This window comes from Oryza sativa, chromosome 5 (assembly GCF_034140825.1).
Source record: "Oryza sativa Japonica Group chromosome 5, ASM3414082v1".
Taxonomy (NCBI): Eukaryota; Viridiplantae; Streptophyta; class Magnoliopsida; order Poales; family Poaceae; genus Oryza; species Oryza sativa.
This window is the reverse complement of record NC_089039.1, coordinates 17,000,903-17,014,055: the sequence shown is the minus strand read 5'-3', so window position 1 is coordinate 17,014,055 and position 13,153 is coordinate 17,000,903. Positions and strand designations below refer to the sequence as shown.

Sequence of the window (13,153 nt, the reverse complement as noted above, 5' to 3'; positions counted from 1 at the left end):
ATGTAGTTATTTTACATGTTTCGACGCTCTTTTTTGCAGAAGAATGCGGAAACTATAGGGACTAGGGCGTGCCTGGATCCCAAGGCGAGGAATGGACCGAGGCAGACCTTGAGCTACATACTTATCCCGTAAACAATTGAAGGTGGGCCCGGGACCCACCAAAGTGGGACCCCTAGCCGCATCAAACTGGGTGTGGCTTTTTATTTTTAAGGATGGTTTAAGCATGTCATTTATTTTATTTATAATTGTTCTGTCAGGGAAATGGGTACCCTGGTTGCCATTTTACCGACAGTAGGGAATTTACTTTTCTTTCTTTCTTTTTCCCTCTTCCTGTTATTTTTTGAAGGGGGGAAAACAGAGAGCAAATCTCATTGTGTAAGTGTTCTTGCAGGAATGGTGGTGCTTGTTAGCTTGTAGCCATGCGCATCCCTCCTATCATCATCCAGGAAGATTGTTTTAAGATCCACGAACAAAAGAGATTTTGTAATCAATTAATATCATGCTAAGCTCTACTCACTTTGTGCCACGAAAGACAAATCTAGGACTGGATGTGAGATATTCTATTACAACAAATTTGGAAGTACAACGAATTTATCTTTAAATTCGTTGTACTAGAATATGTCACATCCAGTTCTAGATTTGTTTTTCTTTGAGACGGAGGAAGTAATTCCGTAAGAATAGGGGATATCATATAACCTCTAGGGACCAATAAGGGTCACAAAATCCACTTCAAAATAGCACTCACATGTCCCGTGATGAAGGGCTTTAGATTTGGGGAGTTTTAGATTATAATAAGCAACCGGTGGGAATTCAACCAATGAGAATCTAGAGAAGTTTGAAAAACCGATTTTAGTTTACTTATTGGATTTTGCACTACAGCCTCTTAGAATATGTAAGAAAAACTGGATTGTTTGGGGGGACTTGTCTATTCTGTGAGAAGTCGTAGTTATCAAAGCTCCCCCAAATGATTCTGAAACATAAGCCATAATTCATGTGTAGTTGTGTACAAAGCCAATGGCTGCAGTTGTACCACCAGCACACGAGGGCATGTTGAATGTGCTTGGGGGAATATTATCCCAATCATCTGAAGCATACATTTTAATATTAACCGTTCGTTCATCTTATCCCATTTCATCCCAACCATCCATTCGTCTTCTTTTTTTATTCCCGCCCTTAATAATCCATATAAGTTCCAAAACATCCTCTGAGATAAAATAAAGAGTGAATTCCACTTTGGACCAGTTTTTATTACCTTGTTTGCATATTGGACCAGGTATAAGCAAATTTTTTTCACTTAGGGCTAGATTTTGTGACCAAATTTTGCATTTTGGACTATTGGATCCACAAGTCAGTGGCCAACATCATCTTCTTCCTCAGCAGTCTTCTAGGCTGAGCTATATCCAGCGATGTCTCTAGTGAGCCTATTAATTCTTCACACAGACAAAGTTCCTCTTTCCCAATCTCCATTCACCTCGAACCACACTCTGCTACTTGACGAGTCTGAGCGCAGATGCTCCAAACCTGCCAGCAATTTGAAAGGTGTGCTTGGTGAGTTCGATGTCAGGAGCATGCATGGAGAAAGAGACGGGGTTCGAGGTTGAGGTGATAGAGAATGAACAGAGATGGAGCTCGAGTTCTACGTGGTGGAGTTGGACTGTTGGAGCTCGAGCTCAAGCAACAGAGGAGGTAGAGCTCGAGCATTGAGGCAAAAAAAAGAGTTGGAGCTCGAGTTGGGAACAATGGAGGATGCAAAGCTTGATATCGGGGAGGATGAAGATCGAAACCTGCAAGACCAGTTAGTGAGTGTGCAGATCATGGAGATTTTCACCTTTCTCATTATTCTTTCTTGCCAAGTATCAGCGAGAAGAGCTCCGTATGGGCATGGCAAATGTTGAGCTCGATCTGCCTTGCTCAGATTCAGTGGTTCACAGTGGTTCTTGGAGGAGAGAGCAGCAAGAGAGAGAAGCTAGAGAAGAAGAGCGGGTTGAAAGTGAAATATGTTGCAAAGATATCTGGCACAAATTGAAAATGGTTAGTTAATTCTAGTCCAAGTTGCAACTTTGGTAAAAAGATATGGTCCAATATACAATTCACTCTAAAATGAAAATGGTCACGGAATTTCATGACCGCCTGATCGTTGTTTCCTTACAAGTTGTATTGTTTTCAGCCATTACCATTTTAGCTATATATAAAATTTGATTTTTCTAATTTATTTCAACGTCATATTGATATTGAAACTAAACTATAAATATAGTCAATTATAGATCGACTGAGCGTCAAGTGCTACCGTCGAGTGCTACCGATTCTGACCGTTTCCATAATTACGAGAGCAGATGGTGTATATTGAGAAGCTGCATGCTCATCGACACAGCCTTGTGTTATCGTAATTTATTGTATGGCGATTGATAACGCTCTGGAGCTATGGATTTTGTTTTAATTTGTAACTGGAAAAAAATTTTCTATCTTTTCCAGCCCAGACAACCAGCGAAATCAAGTCTCCCGTAAACATACTTGTATCCTAATTTTTTTAATCAGAACCCCGTACTGTACTCGATTGTCATTGGAGAGTTTGATTCTGCTATAGCATACTGCACACTGTAAACTGAAGTGTTTTTAAAGTTTAAAATGAATTTCAAAGTTTGATTTTAAAAGAAATCAAAACAATATTTTAATTGTCCTCTTTTTTTTGCGGGGATTTTAATTGTCCTCTTTAGCGATCATGAAAAGAGAACCAAAACAAAAGATGAAAAACACTATAATATGAATATTCGCCATGCAGGATGCCTAACACAAGGAGCCAGGACCCCTTAGTTGGCGCCAACATGCTAACACAGGGGTTACGATCTTGATTGGCAAGTGAAACCCGAGCCCCACCAAGGCATCAATTTTCGCTAATTTTGAAGCATTTCATATAAATTGGGACAAATTTCGAACAAGATGCGCATCTAGAACCATCTCGAGATGATCAAAATTCATGAAATTGGATCGAAATTCATTGAGATTGTGAACCCTACTTTAACATCAGCTGGTACGTAGGAGGAACTCAAACTTTCCATCACCTTTTGTACTATTCTCTTTTTTTTCTTATCATAATTCTGAAATGTACTTGCAGTTTTGATTGAAATGGAAAGGAACTCTATCCAGTAGTAGCATAGTGTAGCATTTCATGTCCAATGGAGACTGACAAATCATCAAATCTGCCGGAAAGAAAGAAAGAAAGAAAGAAAGAAAAAAAGAAAGAAAGAGAAGGCGAGCTACAAAAGGTGATCTTAAGCATTGAAGCATCACCAAGAATTTCAACAGAATAACAGCAGCATATGGGTAGGCTAGGGAAAGAAGAAAAGAATAGACCAAGGAAAGGAAAGAAGACAGCAGAAGAAGCATCTCAAAGCTTTTGATCTTATATCAATGTTTGAGTGGTATCCTAGTCACAAACTCACAATGCCTTTAGTGATGGTGTGGTATATCTTGCCAGCGCCGCTAAATATATAAGCATTGATAGTCGGCTATAACTTTTCAATAAATGATATAGAGTAAAAAGCTAGTACACAAGACAGAAATGTAATTTCCTTGTCTATCGTACTTTTCACATCAAAATATTTGGGCTCTGTTCGTAATAAAAACAAACAAAACGTTTCTCATGTAAAATTATGTTGATTTGCACTCACATGCCATGACAGTGGAGGGTGACATAGTGATGCTCGAATATAGTGGAGGGTGTACTATAAATGAAATTAGCACACTTATGTTCTCAAATAGATGTCGTTTTATCATATTAGTTTTGTCGTCAAATATATGCCATTTAAGGTCTTCTATGCATTTTTCGGCATTATTCCTAATGAATCTAGTTAGCGCATAATTAAGCTCATGGCTTTGTACGTAACAAACTGAGGCAAAAGAAACATTGTGCCAACCTAGGTGGTTGGAGCTTGATGATGCTTAATTAGGGGCAAAGTGTCCATGACAGGCTAAATATTGAAGAAGAGGTTTTTTTACTGTCCTTGAGGTTGTGCAGTACCAAATCCTGACCGTTGATCTGGCATCATCCAACGGTTAGAAATCATCCGTACCTCATGGTACTGCACCTCCTCATTGAAGTGGTACTATGGGTGGAAGGGTCTTTCTGTCCTTTACTGTTTCACGAGAGAAAGAAAAAACGTCGGGAGAGCATAGCAGCGGCATGGCGGTTGGCTCGAGGGGGACGGCGGCGGGCGCCTGGACGCGTGACGGCGGCGGCGGGCTGGACGGCGGCTGGACGCGCGGCGGCTAGACGCGGCGGGCTTGAGGGGGACGATGGCGAGCGGACGGACGCGCGGCGGCGGTGGCGGGACGCGCGGCGGCTGGAAGGGGCTGGACGCGGCGGGCTCGAGGGGGACAGTGGCGGGCGGACGGACGCGCGGCGGCAGGCGGCTGGATGCGCGACGCCGGCGGCCGGCTGGATGCACAACGGCGGCGGCAGCCTCGATTGGCGACAACGACGGCCAGCTGGATGAGGGACGGCGACGACGGTGGCGGGTTGGATGGGCGACGGCGGCGGCAGCCTCGATTGGCGACGACGACGGCCGGCTGGATGGGGGACGGCGATGACGACGGCGGGCTGGATGGGTGACGGCGGCGGCAGGCGGCCAGCTAAATGCACGACGGCGGCGGCTGCCTCGATTGGCGACGATGACGACGGGCTGGATGGGCGACGGCGGCGGCCGGTGGCCGGCTGGATGCACGACGGCGACGATGGCGACGACGACGGCCGGCTGGATGGGGGACGGCGATGACGACGGCGGGCTAGATGGGTGACGGCGGCGGCAGGCGGCCAGCTAAATGCACGACGGCGGCGGCTGCCTCGATTGGCGACGATGACGACGGGCTGGATGGGCGACGGCGGCGGCCGGTGGCCGGCTGGATGCACGACGGCGACGATGGCGACGACGACGGCAGGCTGGATGGGCGACGGCGGCGGCCGGCTGGATGCACGGCGGCGGCGGTGACCTCTATTGGCGACGACGACGGCGGGCTGGATGGGCACGGACGAAGAGATGTTTTTTTTGTCCGATCATACCCTTGCTAAATCAACGGTTAGATTAGATTGGTACCTCATGGTACCTCGTACCTCATGGTAGCTTCTCAAGGATAGAAAAAATGCTCATTGAAGAAAGAATTAACACTATAATGCTAAATAGAAGAGAGAAAGTTATGGAACCATAGACATCCTTATTGGTTTTCATAGATGCTTTACTTCTAAAAGCCTCGGGGAGGCCATGAACTGCCTTAGACTGCTCTAATACCTCTCTCTAATTTCACATTTAACACTTTCATTAATAATATGTAGTACGGGCTAAGGTCGCTCTACCCCTCACATACAATTCTGATCCGCTCCCATCTCTACTCCACTCCATTTCAGATCTGATGGTGTTTTTGGTTCGACTCGTGCTACTTTGGATGAGGACTTATGAATCTACGGCCTACCAAACAACCATGAAATACTCCCTTTGTTTCATATTCTACCAAATAGCCTTGAAAGTTAAAAGAAGTTTGACTAAATTTATTAAAAAAAATCTTAGCCATATGTACAACACCCAACAAACATAGTATCAAATGTTAGTCTTTAATGAAACTAATTTGATATTATAAATGTTACTATATTCTTATATAAACTTAGTAATACTTAAAAATGATTAATCTTTACTATTAAAAAATCGAAGATGTTTTCGCTGGAATTTTGGTACGTCATCCATGTTTGTGTTGGTTGTATGTCACCCGTATCCAATTCGTCGTGAGTAAAATAACTATTACACACTCCCTCCTAGTCCAATCCAACTGTCCCACACCATCCCTCTGGAATTAAATTTGAAAATATACCTCTTTTTTCAATTTTTTTAATATTTTGTGTTTATATACATGAATGGAAAACATTTGCACAAATACACCTCCGCACAACGGGGACGCGGGATCGAGGCGGTGCCGCCCTTCCATTCCGTGGGACCGGCGGTCGCGCAGGACGGCCGTGTGGCACCGCCTCGCTCCCGCAGCCTAGGAGAGCAGCAACGTGGTGGAGGGTGGTCCCGCGTGACAGTGCGGCGCGACCAGCACGGTCCCACGCCATGGCTCCGCGTGACTGGCTCGGGACTGCGTGCGATCGCCCTCCACCATACTGCCGCACGCTGCCGCTCTCCTGGGCTGCGGGAGCAAGCCGCACGGCCGTGCTGCGCGACCGCCGGTCCCGCGGAATGGAAGAGCGGCACCGCCTCGGTCCCGCGTCCCCGTTGTGCGGATGAGGTATATTTGTGCAAATGTTTTCCATGCATGTATATAAACGCAAAAAAAATAAAAAATACATATTTTCAAATTTAATTCATCCCTCTGCCCCATCCCTCGTGCCCCCCTAGGTGTTTTTTTTTCTTCCTTCTTTTCGTTTTTCCTCGTTTTCTTTTCTCTCCATCATCTTGATCTTCTCCCACTCCTTCCAATCTCCTCTCTTTTCTCCTCATTTTCTCTTTTTTTCCTTTTTTTCTCTTCCAGATTTCTCTTCTAATAAATATAAGAAATTACCATTGTTTAGGTGTATATGTGGCAAGTTTGTTACTTTGTAAATGCATATAATTTATAGTTAAAAATATCACTAATTGAATAATCAAAATTTCAATCTTTGATCGATGAGGTATAGCAAAATACAAGTGTGCCAATTTATGGAATAACCACCCGATCAATTTATAAGGCTATGAAAAGATGTATATAAGGGATTATTCATGTGATGATGTATGAAACAAATGCAACAATCGTGTTCAATGCTATATACGATTTCCGACTTTGTTTTACCATTGTTTTTTTTGTCTTGTTTTAGTTTGTCGTTTAATTTAGCAAGGATTTGATCAAACGTGAAAATTGTATTGTAATACACATGCATTTTTTTTGCTAGTTAGAAAAAAGAAAATCAAGACAACTGAGCGAGTATCTAACAATTGACAAAAGTATCAAAATTGCTTTTTACAAAGAAAATTTCCAACTGTCAATAATGCATCGATGAGTGATACTTTTCTTCATGGCTGCATCACAACACTCTCCTTTCTCTCCTTCCTTTCCCCTTTTGTCGCCCTCCACCCTCTCAAATCAAAGCAAAAAAAACACAAGAGCATTTCCCATCTCTCCCACTCCTTCCGCCATGGCCGACTACCACCGCCCCTACCGGAGCGACCTCGACCTCCGCCCACCGCCGCCGCCGCCGTCCTCCGCCTCCTTCCCGCACTCCAACGGCTACTACCTCCCCTCCTCCTCCTCCTCCTCCCCCACCGCCAACGGCTACTTCTCCTCCAAGGGCACCGGCGGCTTTGCGGCCAACGGCGACCGGCGGATCGAGATCTACACCACGGCGCCGCCCCCGCCGCTGCCCCCTCCGCCGCGCCTCGCGCTCCCGCCGCCGCCCGGGAGGCGGGACGGCTACCTGGGAGGTGGCGGAGCGGGGGGTGGCGGTGGAGGAGGCGGAAGCGGTGGCATGTGGTGCTTCAGCGACCCGGAGATGAAGCGGCGGCGGCGGGTGGCGAGCTACAAGGCGTACTCGGTGGAGGGCAAGATGAAGGCGTCGCTGCGGAGGGGGCTCCGCTGGTTCAAGGGCAAGTGCTCCGAGATCTTCCACGGATGGTAAAAACCCTCTGTGATCCGCTCTCCTCACGCCATGGCTAATGATGGCTCCTCCTCCACTTCTCGGAATGAAAGGCTCCCTTGGAACATTTGCAAGTTAGATTTATATTTTTTTTTTCCCACCGGAAGGAAGGTAATGATCCTGATATCTCTTCTACGACTGCTACTACTGCTACTAATTCGATGAAATTTGAGATTGCGAGTGTATATTGATGAGCTAATGGAGGGTGGGAGGCGTTTGCGAATGCTCCATTTGATGCGTGCGCGGTAGGCGAACTTGAGGAATAATATGCATTTTGCGGCGGCGATAGCTAGTTGTGTTGCTTATCTTTTGTTACTGATCAGATGATTTAGTAGTAGAGTTGTGTGGGTGGATGTATCTTTTGTTGATCGATAAAAAAATTTTCTCCTGCTGTTTTGGAGGCCTCAACCCGAGTTGGTATTTGGCTATTTGCTACCACAGTTTGTTTGTTGTTACTTCTACTGAATTGAAGATGGTGTAATATTCACCAATACTTGACACTTGATAGATGTAGAAATGGGTGAGATGATCATCTTTGCTCATCAGTTTTATTTGTTTAATATTCACCAATATTTCTGGTTAACTGTGTGGTACTGGTGTTCGTTTGAGTTTGATCTGGAACAATGAGTACAAAGGTTGATAAGTTGATCAAAGCAAGTACCACCTATGAACATTGATGAGCTTCCATCTGAAATACAAAAAAATATTGGTCACCTCGACAGCCTAGTTTCAAACTCTTCCTGGACATATGACAACAAGCTAACCTTGTTTTTTAGCAGCTTCTTAGAACATGGTAATTTTTTTTCTTGCTCATTTTATCATTTCTATGGTAAAGTATACAGAAAAGAAGCAGTAGTTAGGATGACATGGCGTCTAACTCTTCCTTTGTTCACCGTGTTTGGTATGATGTGATTTTGTTCACCAAACTTTCCTCGCTGTCTATGTTAGACCAGCATTAAGCTAGTGATTTGTAGCTTTAAACTTTCTTTTTGAACACGTACACGTCAACCAACTAACAATATATTTTAGTAACAGCTAAACATATTAAGATATTTTTATTGTTCCTTATAATGACCCCTATGTTTTATTCCAAAATTTCCCTTAGCTTCATGCATATTATATCAGCATAATCAATTCAGTGATTTTGTAAATTTGTGGAGATGTCGATGTCTCATTACACACCTTTAGTCCATATCATATTAACAATTTAACATACTTAAGCCAATGATTAACAGAATTGCTGGGCACCTTCACTGTCGACATGAATGATCATATAATTCTCTTGAGGTCTTAATGATATTTTGGCACAGACATTGATTTTGATAGGTGATACATTGTAATTATTAACTGAATCCGTGGTGATACTTAACAAAACATGGCAGTAAAATATTTTCAGCTCAGATATCAATGAGTTCTGTTATTGGGCATCATTCAGATCGACCAGTGAATTTTGTTCATCATAATGTTTTATGTCAAAACCCTTGTTACACGTACTTAGAGCACCAAAGAACTATGTGGTGTTGTGACTATCAGACAAAAGTGTTCGTCATTGATCTGTAGAGGAGCCAAACATATGAAATGGTCCTACATTAGTGATCTGTAGAGGGGATCCAACATGACCCTACATTAGTGATCTGTATGGGGACCCAAACATGACCATACATTAATGCTGGTGTTTAAAAGAAGACTGTACTGATTGAGCATTTGAGCTGTTGCCAGGGAAGGTATCAGCCACTCACCCTTCTTTTAGTTCATCCTATGTGTTGCTGTGTTATTCTGTTTTCTAGTCCCTACTTTGGTACTATACACTCTGTAATCTACTACTACTCTATGATTAGTACTAGTATCTCCTTTTGAGTGAACTATTGCTTTCACTTGACTGGTTCAGAGAGCTACAGTAGTAGCTTCTCAGTGACTGCAAGAACTGAATTAATGAAAAAAATGGTAGTACGATGCTGATGCATTGTGTGGTCACCAGGAAGCTAAATGCTGCCTTGCTGTGCTTACCTGTGGGAGTAATGTCGGTCAGGGGAGGCTCTTCAACACACTTGTCCTCTACTTGATGCTGATTGTGGAATCTTTGACTGCTTGGTGCTGGTGATCTCTGGGAGAGAAATGAAGGACCCTGACATTGCCCACGTGGTTTATTTTATGAAGTTCATGTGCATAGTGAAAACATGTTGATTTTTTTAATTAAATTGTTTGTAAAAATTTAGCTTTTACCACTAATTTTCATGCAACTTTCTGGATAAACTTAGGCCTGGTTTAGTTCACAAATTTTTTTTCCCAAAAACATCACATTGAATTTTTGGACACATGCATAGAGCATTAAATATAGATAAAAACAAAAACTAATTGCACAGTTTGTATGGAAATCGCATGACGAATCTTTTGAGCCTAAATAGTCTATGATTAGCCATAAGTACTATAGTAACCCACATATGCTAATGGCGGCTTAATTAGGCTCAAAAGATATGTCTCGTGGTTTCTAGACGAGTTATGAAATTAGTTTTTTCATTCGTGTCCGAAAACCCCTTCCGACATCCGGTCAAACATCCGATGTAACATCCAGAAATTTTATTTTCGCGAACTAAATAGGCTTACGGAAACAAATTTTGAAACGCCCAACCAAAATATGTGAAAACATGTTGATGTTTGAACTGATGTACCCACAGAAGTAGAACAGCATGTTTTGGTGTCCCTACGTAGTACTAGTACCACTAGATGCTCCAGCTTTTCTCCGTTGGAAAACGTTCAATTTAGGTCCCTCGACTACAGCCTTTGTTAGATTCGTGTGTCCCTAAACTCGTAAAACTAGATATGGAGGATCTCTAACTATTAAAACCGGGTTTAGTTTATGTGGCATGTTTAACCTGGTTTTTATTTGACGTGCCATTTACATGGAATTATTATTAACAAATACTCCCTCCATCCCAAAATGTTTGACGCTGTTGACTTTTTTAAAAATGTTTGACCGTTCGTCTTATTCAAAAAATTTAAGTAATTATTAATTCTTTTCCTATTATTTGGTTTATTGTTAAATATACTTTTATGTATACATATAGTTTTACACATTTCACAAAAGTTTTTGAATAAGATAAACGGTCAAACATGTTAAAAAAAGTCAACGGCGTCAAACATTTAGGGAAGGAGGGAGTATAAAACTAAAATACGTGGGGCCCACTAACATGTGGGCCCATCTCTCTTTCTCCCATTTGACCCCTTCATCTTTGTCTTCAACTGCTGCCGTCGTCAAAACTTGCCCGCTTGTTGGCACCCTCCTTATGTTGATGTTGATGCTGATGCCGAGTTGCCGACATAGCGGGACTTGACATACCTGGTGTAGCTGCCGCCATGCCCAAGGGAAGGGGTCTATTGGTTTCCCACGACCACCACCGTGGGCCTTGAGGATAGGGAGGATACCAAGCCACTGTCGTCGCCTCGATGATGGTAGTTCCACCCCAAGTCGCCCTCGATGATGATGGTGTGCTGGAGATGGCGAAAGCTATCGATCCGGCGAAGGCTACAAAGGTGTCGACGACAACGGGGGTGGTGTAGAGGAGCTTGGGCACGACCTTGGCATGTGTGGTGCTTGAGGTCGAGGAGGGTCTCCTGGAAGGTGCTATGGAATGCGGACCTCGTCGAGGGCTTCCTAGACGTCGTCGAAGATGAGGTTGAGTCACCGCTAACCCCTACCCAAGCCACCATTGACCATCTCTTCTGGCGGTAATACGGACGTCGCTTTCTAGATCAGGAGGCCTAGGGCGCTAGCTCAACCTTTGTTGCTTTCGGCAGGGCCGGGGAGCCATTCTGTGTGTGAACATCGATCGTCAAGGGCTCCACCTCTCAGCCCACTATCGATGGGGATGCATCGTGTCCACCTTATCCCTAGGCGGTCACCATCCCTTTCCTCCTCCTCGTCAGCCTGTACATGTGGATGCCAAGGTTGTGACCTGCGTTTTGTACACTATGTCCTTCCACTCGACGTAACCGACGTCATGGTGCAGGCCGGTGGTGAATGGCGGCAGCGCAGGATGGATGGCCAGGATGGAGTCGTCGCTATTGTAGCTCCGGTGGCTGGGTGGTGGGCCTTGAGAGGGGCGAGTGGCGCAACGACCATCATCGAACTCCTCTACCTAGGAAGAAGGTCTCTGGTTGTGCTGCACACCTCCGCCGTGCATCCACATATCCTAATTGGCATGACGCCCTGTGGCTATAGATGGCCTAAGGCCTGGGCTCGACGGCCCGTCCCAGGCACAACACGACCCAACTGGTGTCGAGCCCGTGTTGGCCCGGGTCGATCGTTGGGATGTGCCTAGACCTCTGCCTCGTGGACCGGCTTGGCATGGCGCAATCCAATGATTAGGGAGGCAAAATAGATGAGGGAGGCCAAATAGACTTATTCGAAGGAGGAGCACGGCCCGAGTCTTATTGGGTCGTGCCTAGGCCGTTGGTGCAGTCCATGAGCGGGCATGGCACGACCCGGCATGTAGGTCGGGTCGTGCCGGCCCGACTGATCTTGGGCCCGGGCTAGGTCGTGCTCAAACTGAGCTAGCCGGCGGCTCATTTGGCCATCTATACATGCGACAGGAGAGTGAGGAATAAGGAATATAGGAAAGATGGATCCCACCGACATACGGCCTCAACATATTTCTTTTATTTTATCTTCGCTTACTGGGATTACACGTCAGCTAAAACCACCCTAGGAAGCTGCCGAAGGACTTTACAACGGTTTTTTAGATAGTTGGGGAACGCTATATACCTGATTTTGCGAATAAGGGACACCGATGAAACTCGACCCGTAGTTGAGGGAAATAAAGTGGACTTTTTCCGTGTCCATTTGATCTCGGCTCTTGGGCCTTAGCTGGGTGCTACGGTGCCAGACAATAATAATTTTGGGCTCTCTACGAACGGTCTGCACGTCACTGGAGCTTTGTGTTTGTTCTGTCCAGCATCGGCTCCATCTGGGAATCGTTGTCGAGCCCTATTCAACGACTGGGTCTCCAAGAGAGAAAATGAAGCATTTCTTATGGTTTTGTTATACGTTTGTCGATAATTATTTCATTAAAATCACACATATGTTGGTGTAATTAAAATATACTCCAGCATGCAACTGTAACTAGCATGTAGTAAATAGTAGAATATAAGTCCCACGTAAATACAGAAACATTTCTATTGCGTAACTCGGTTCTTTTATTTGTATGGGACTATATACTACCTACATTGTAATAGTTATATTATTATTATTATTATTATTATTATTATTATTATTATTATTATTATTATTATTATTATTACATTCGTATGATTTTAATGAAATGAATTGTTGATAAATTTATAGACAGTCCCAAGTATCCTCTCAAAAAAGAAAAAGGTGAACATCAACTATTTTGTTTCTTTCGATCCTGCTGTAAAAAAAAAGGTCTTCTCCCATCAAGCCGCAGATTGTAGTAGTTATCCTTTTCCACTGCCATTTTAGGTAAAAGCTGTTAAAAAGGT

The 13,153-nt window shown here is 44.1% G+C and overlaps 1 protein-coding gene across 1 annotated transcript; it reads left to right on the top strand.

Annotated features, from left to right (window-relative positions):
- The first annotated feature begins 7,093 nt into the window (after positions 1 to 7,093).
- LOC4338522 (uncharacterized) lies at positions 7,094 to 8,196 on the top strand. The gene has a single exon (XM_015782499.3). It carries the CDS (start codon positions 7,157 to 7,159, stop codon positions 7,634 to 7,636), a length of 480 nt encoding a protein of 159 aa, XP_015637985.1. The 5' UTR covers positions 7,094 to 7,156; the 3' UTR covers positions 7,637 to 8,196.
- Positions 8,197 to 13,153: the final 4,957 nt, after the last annotated feature.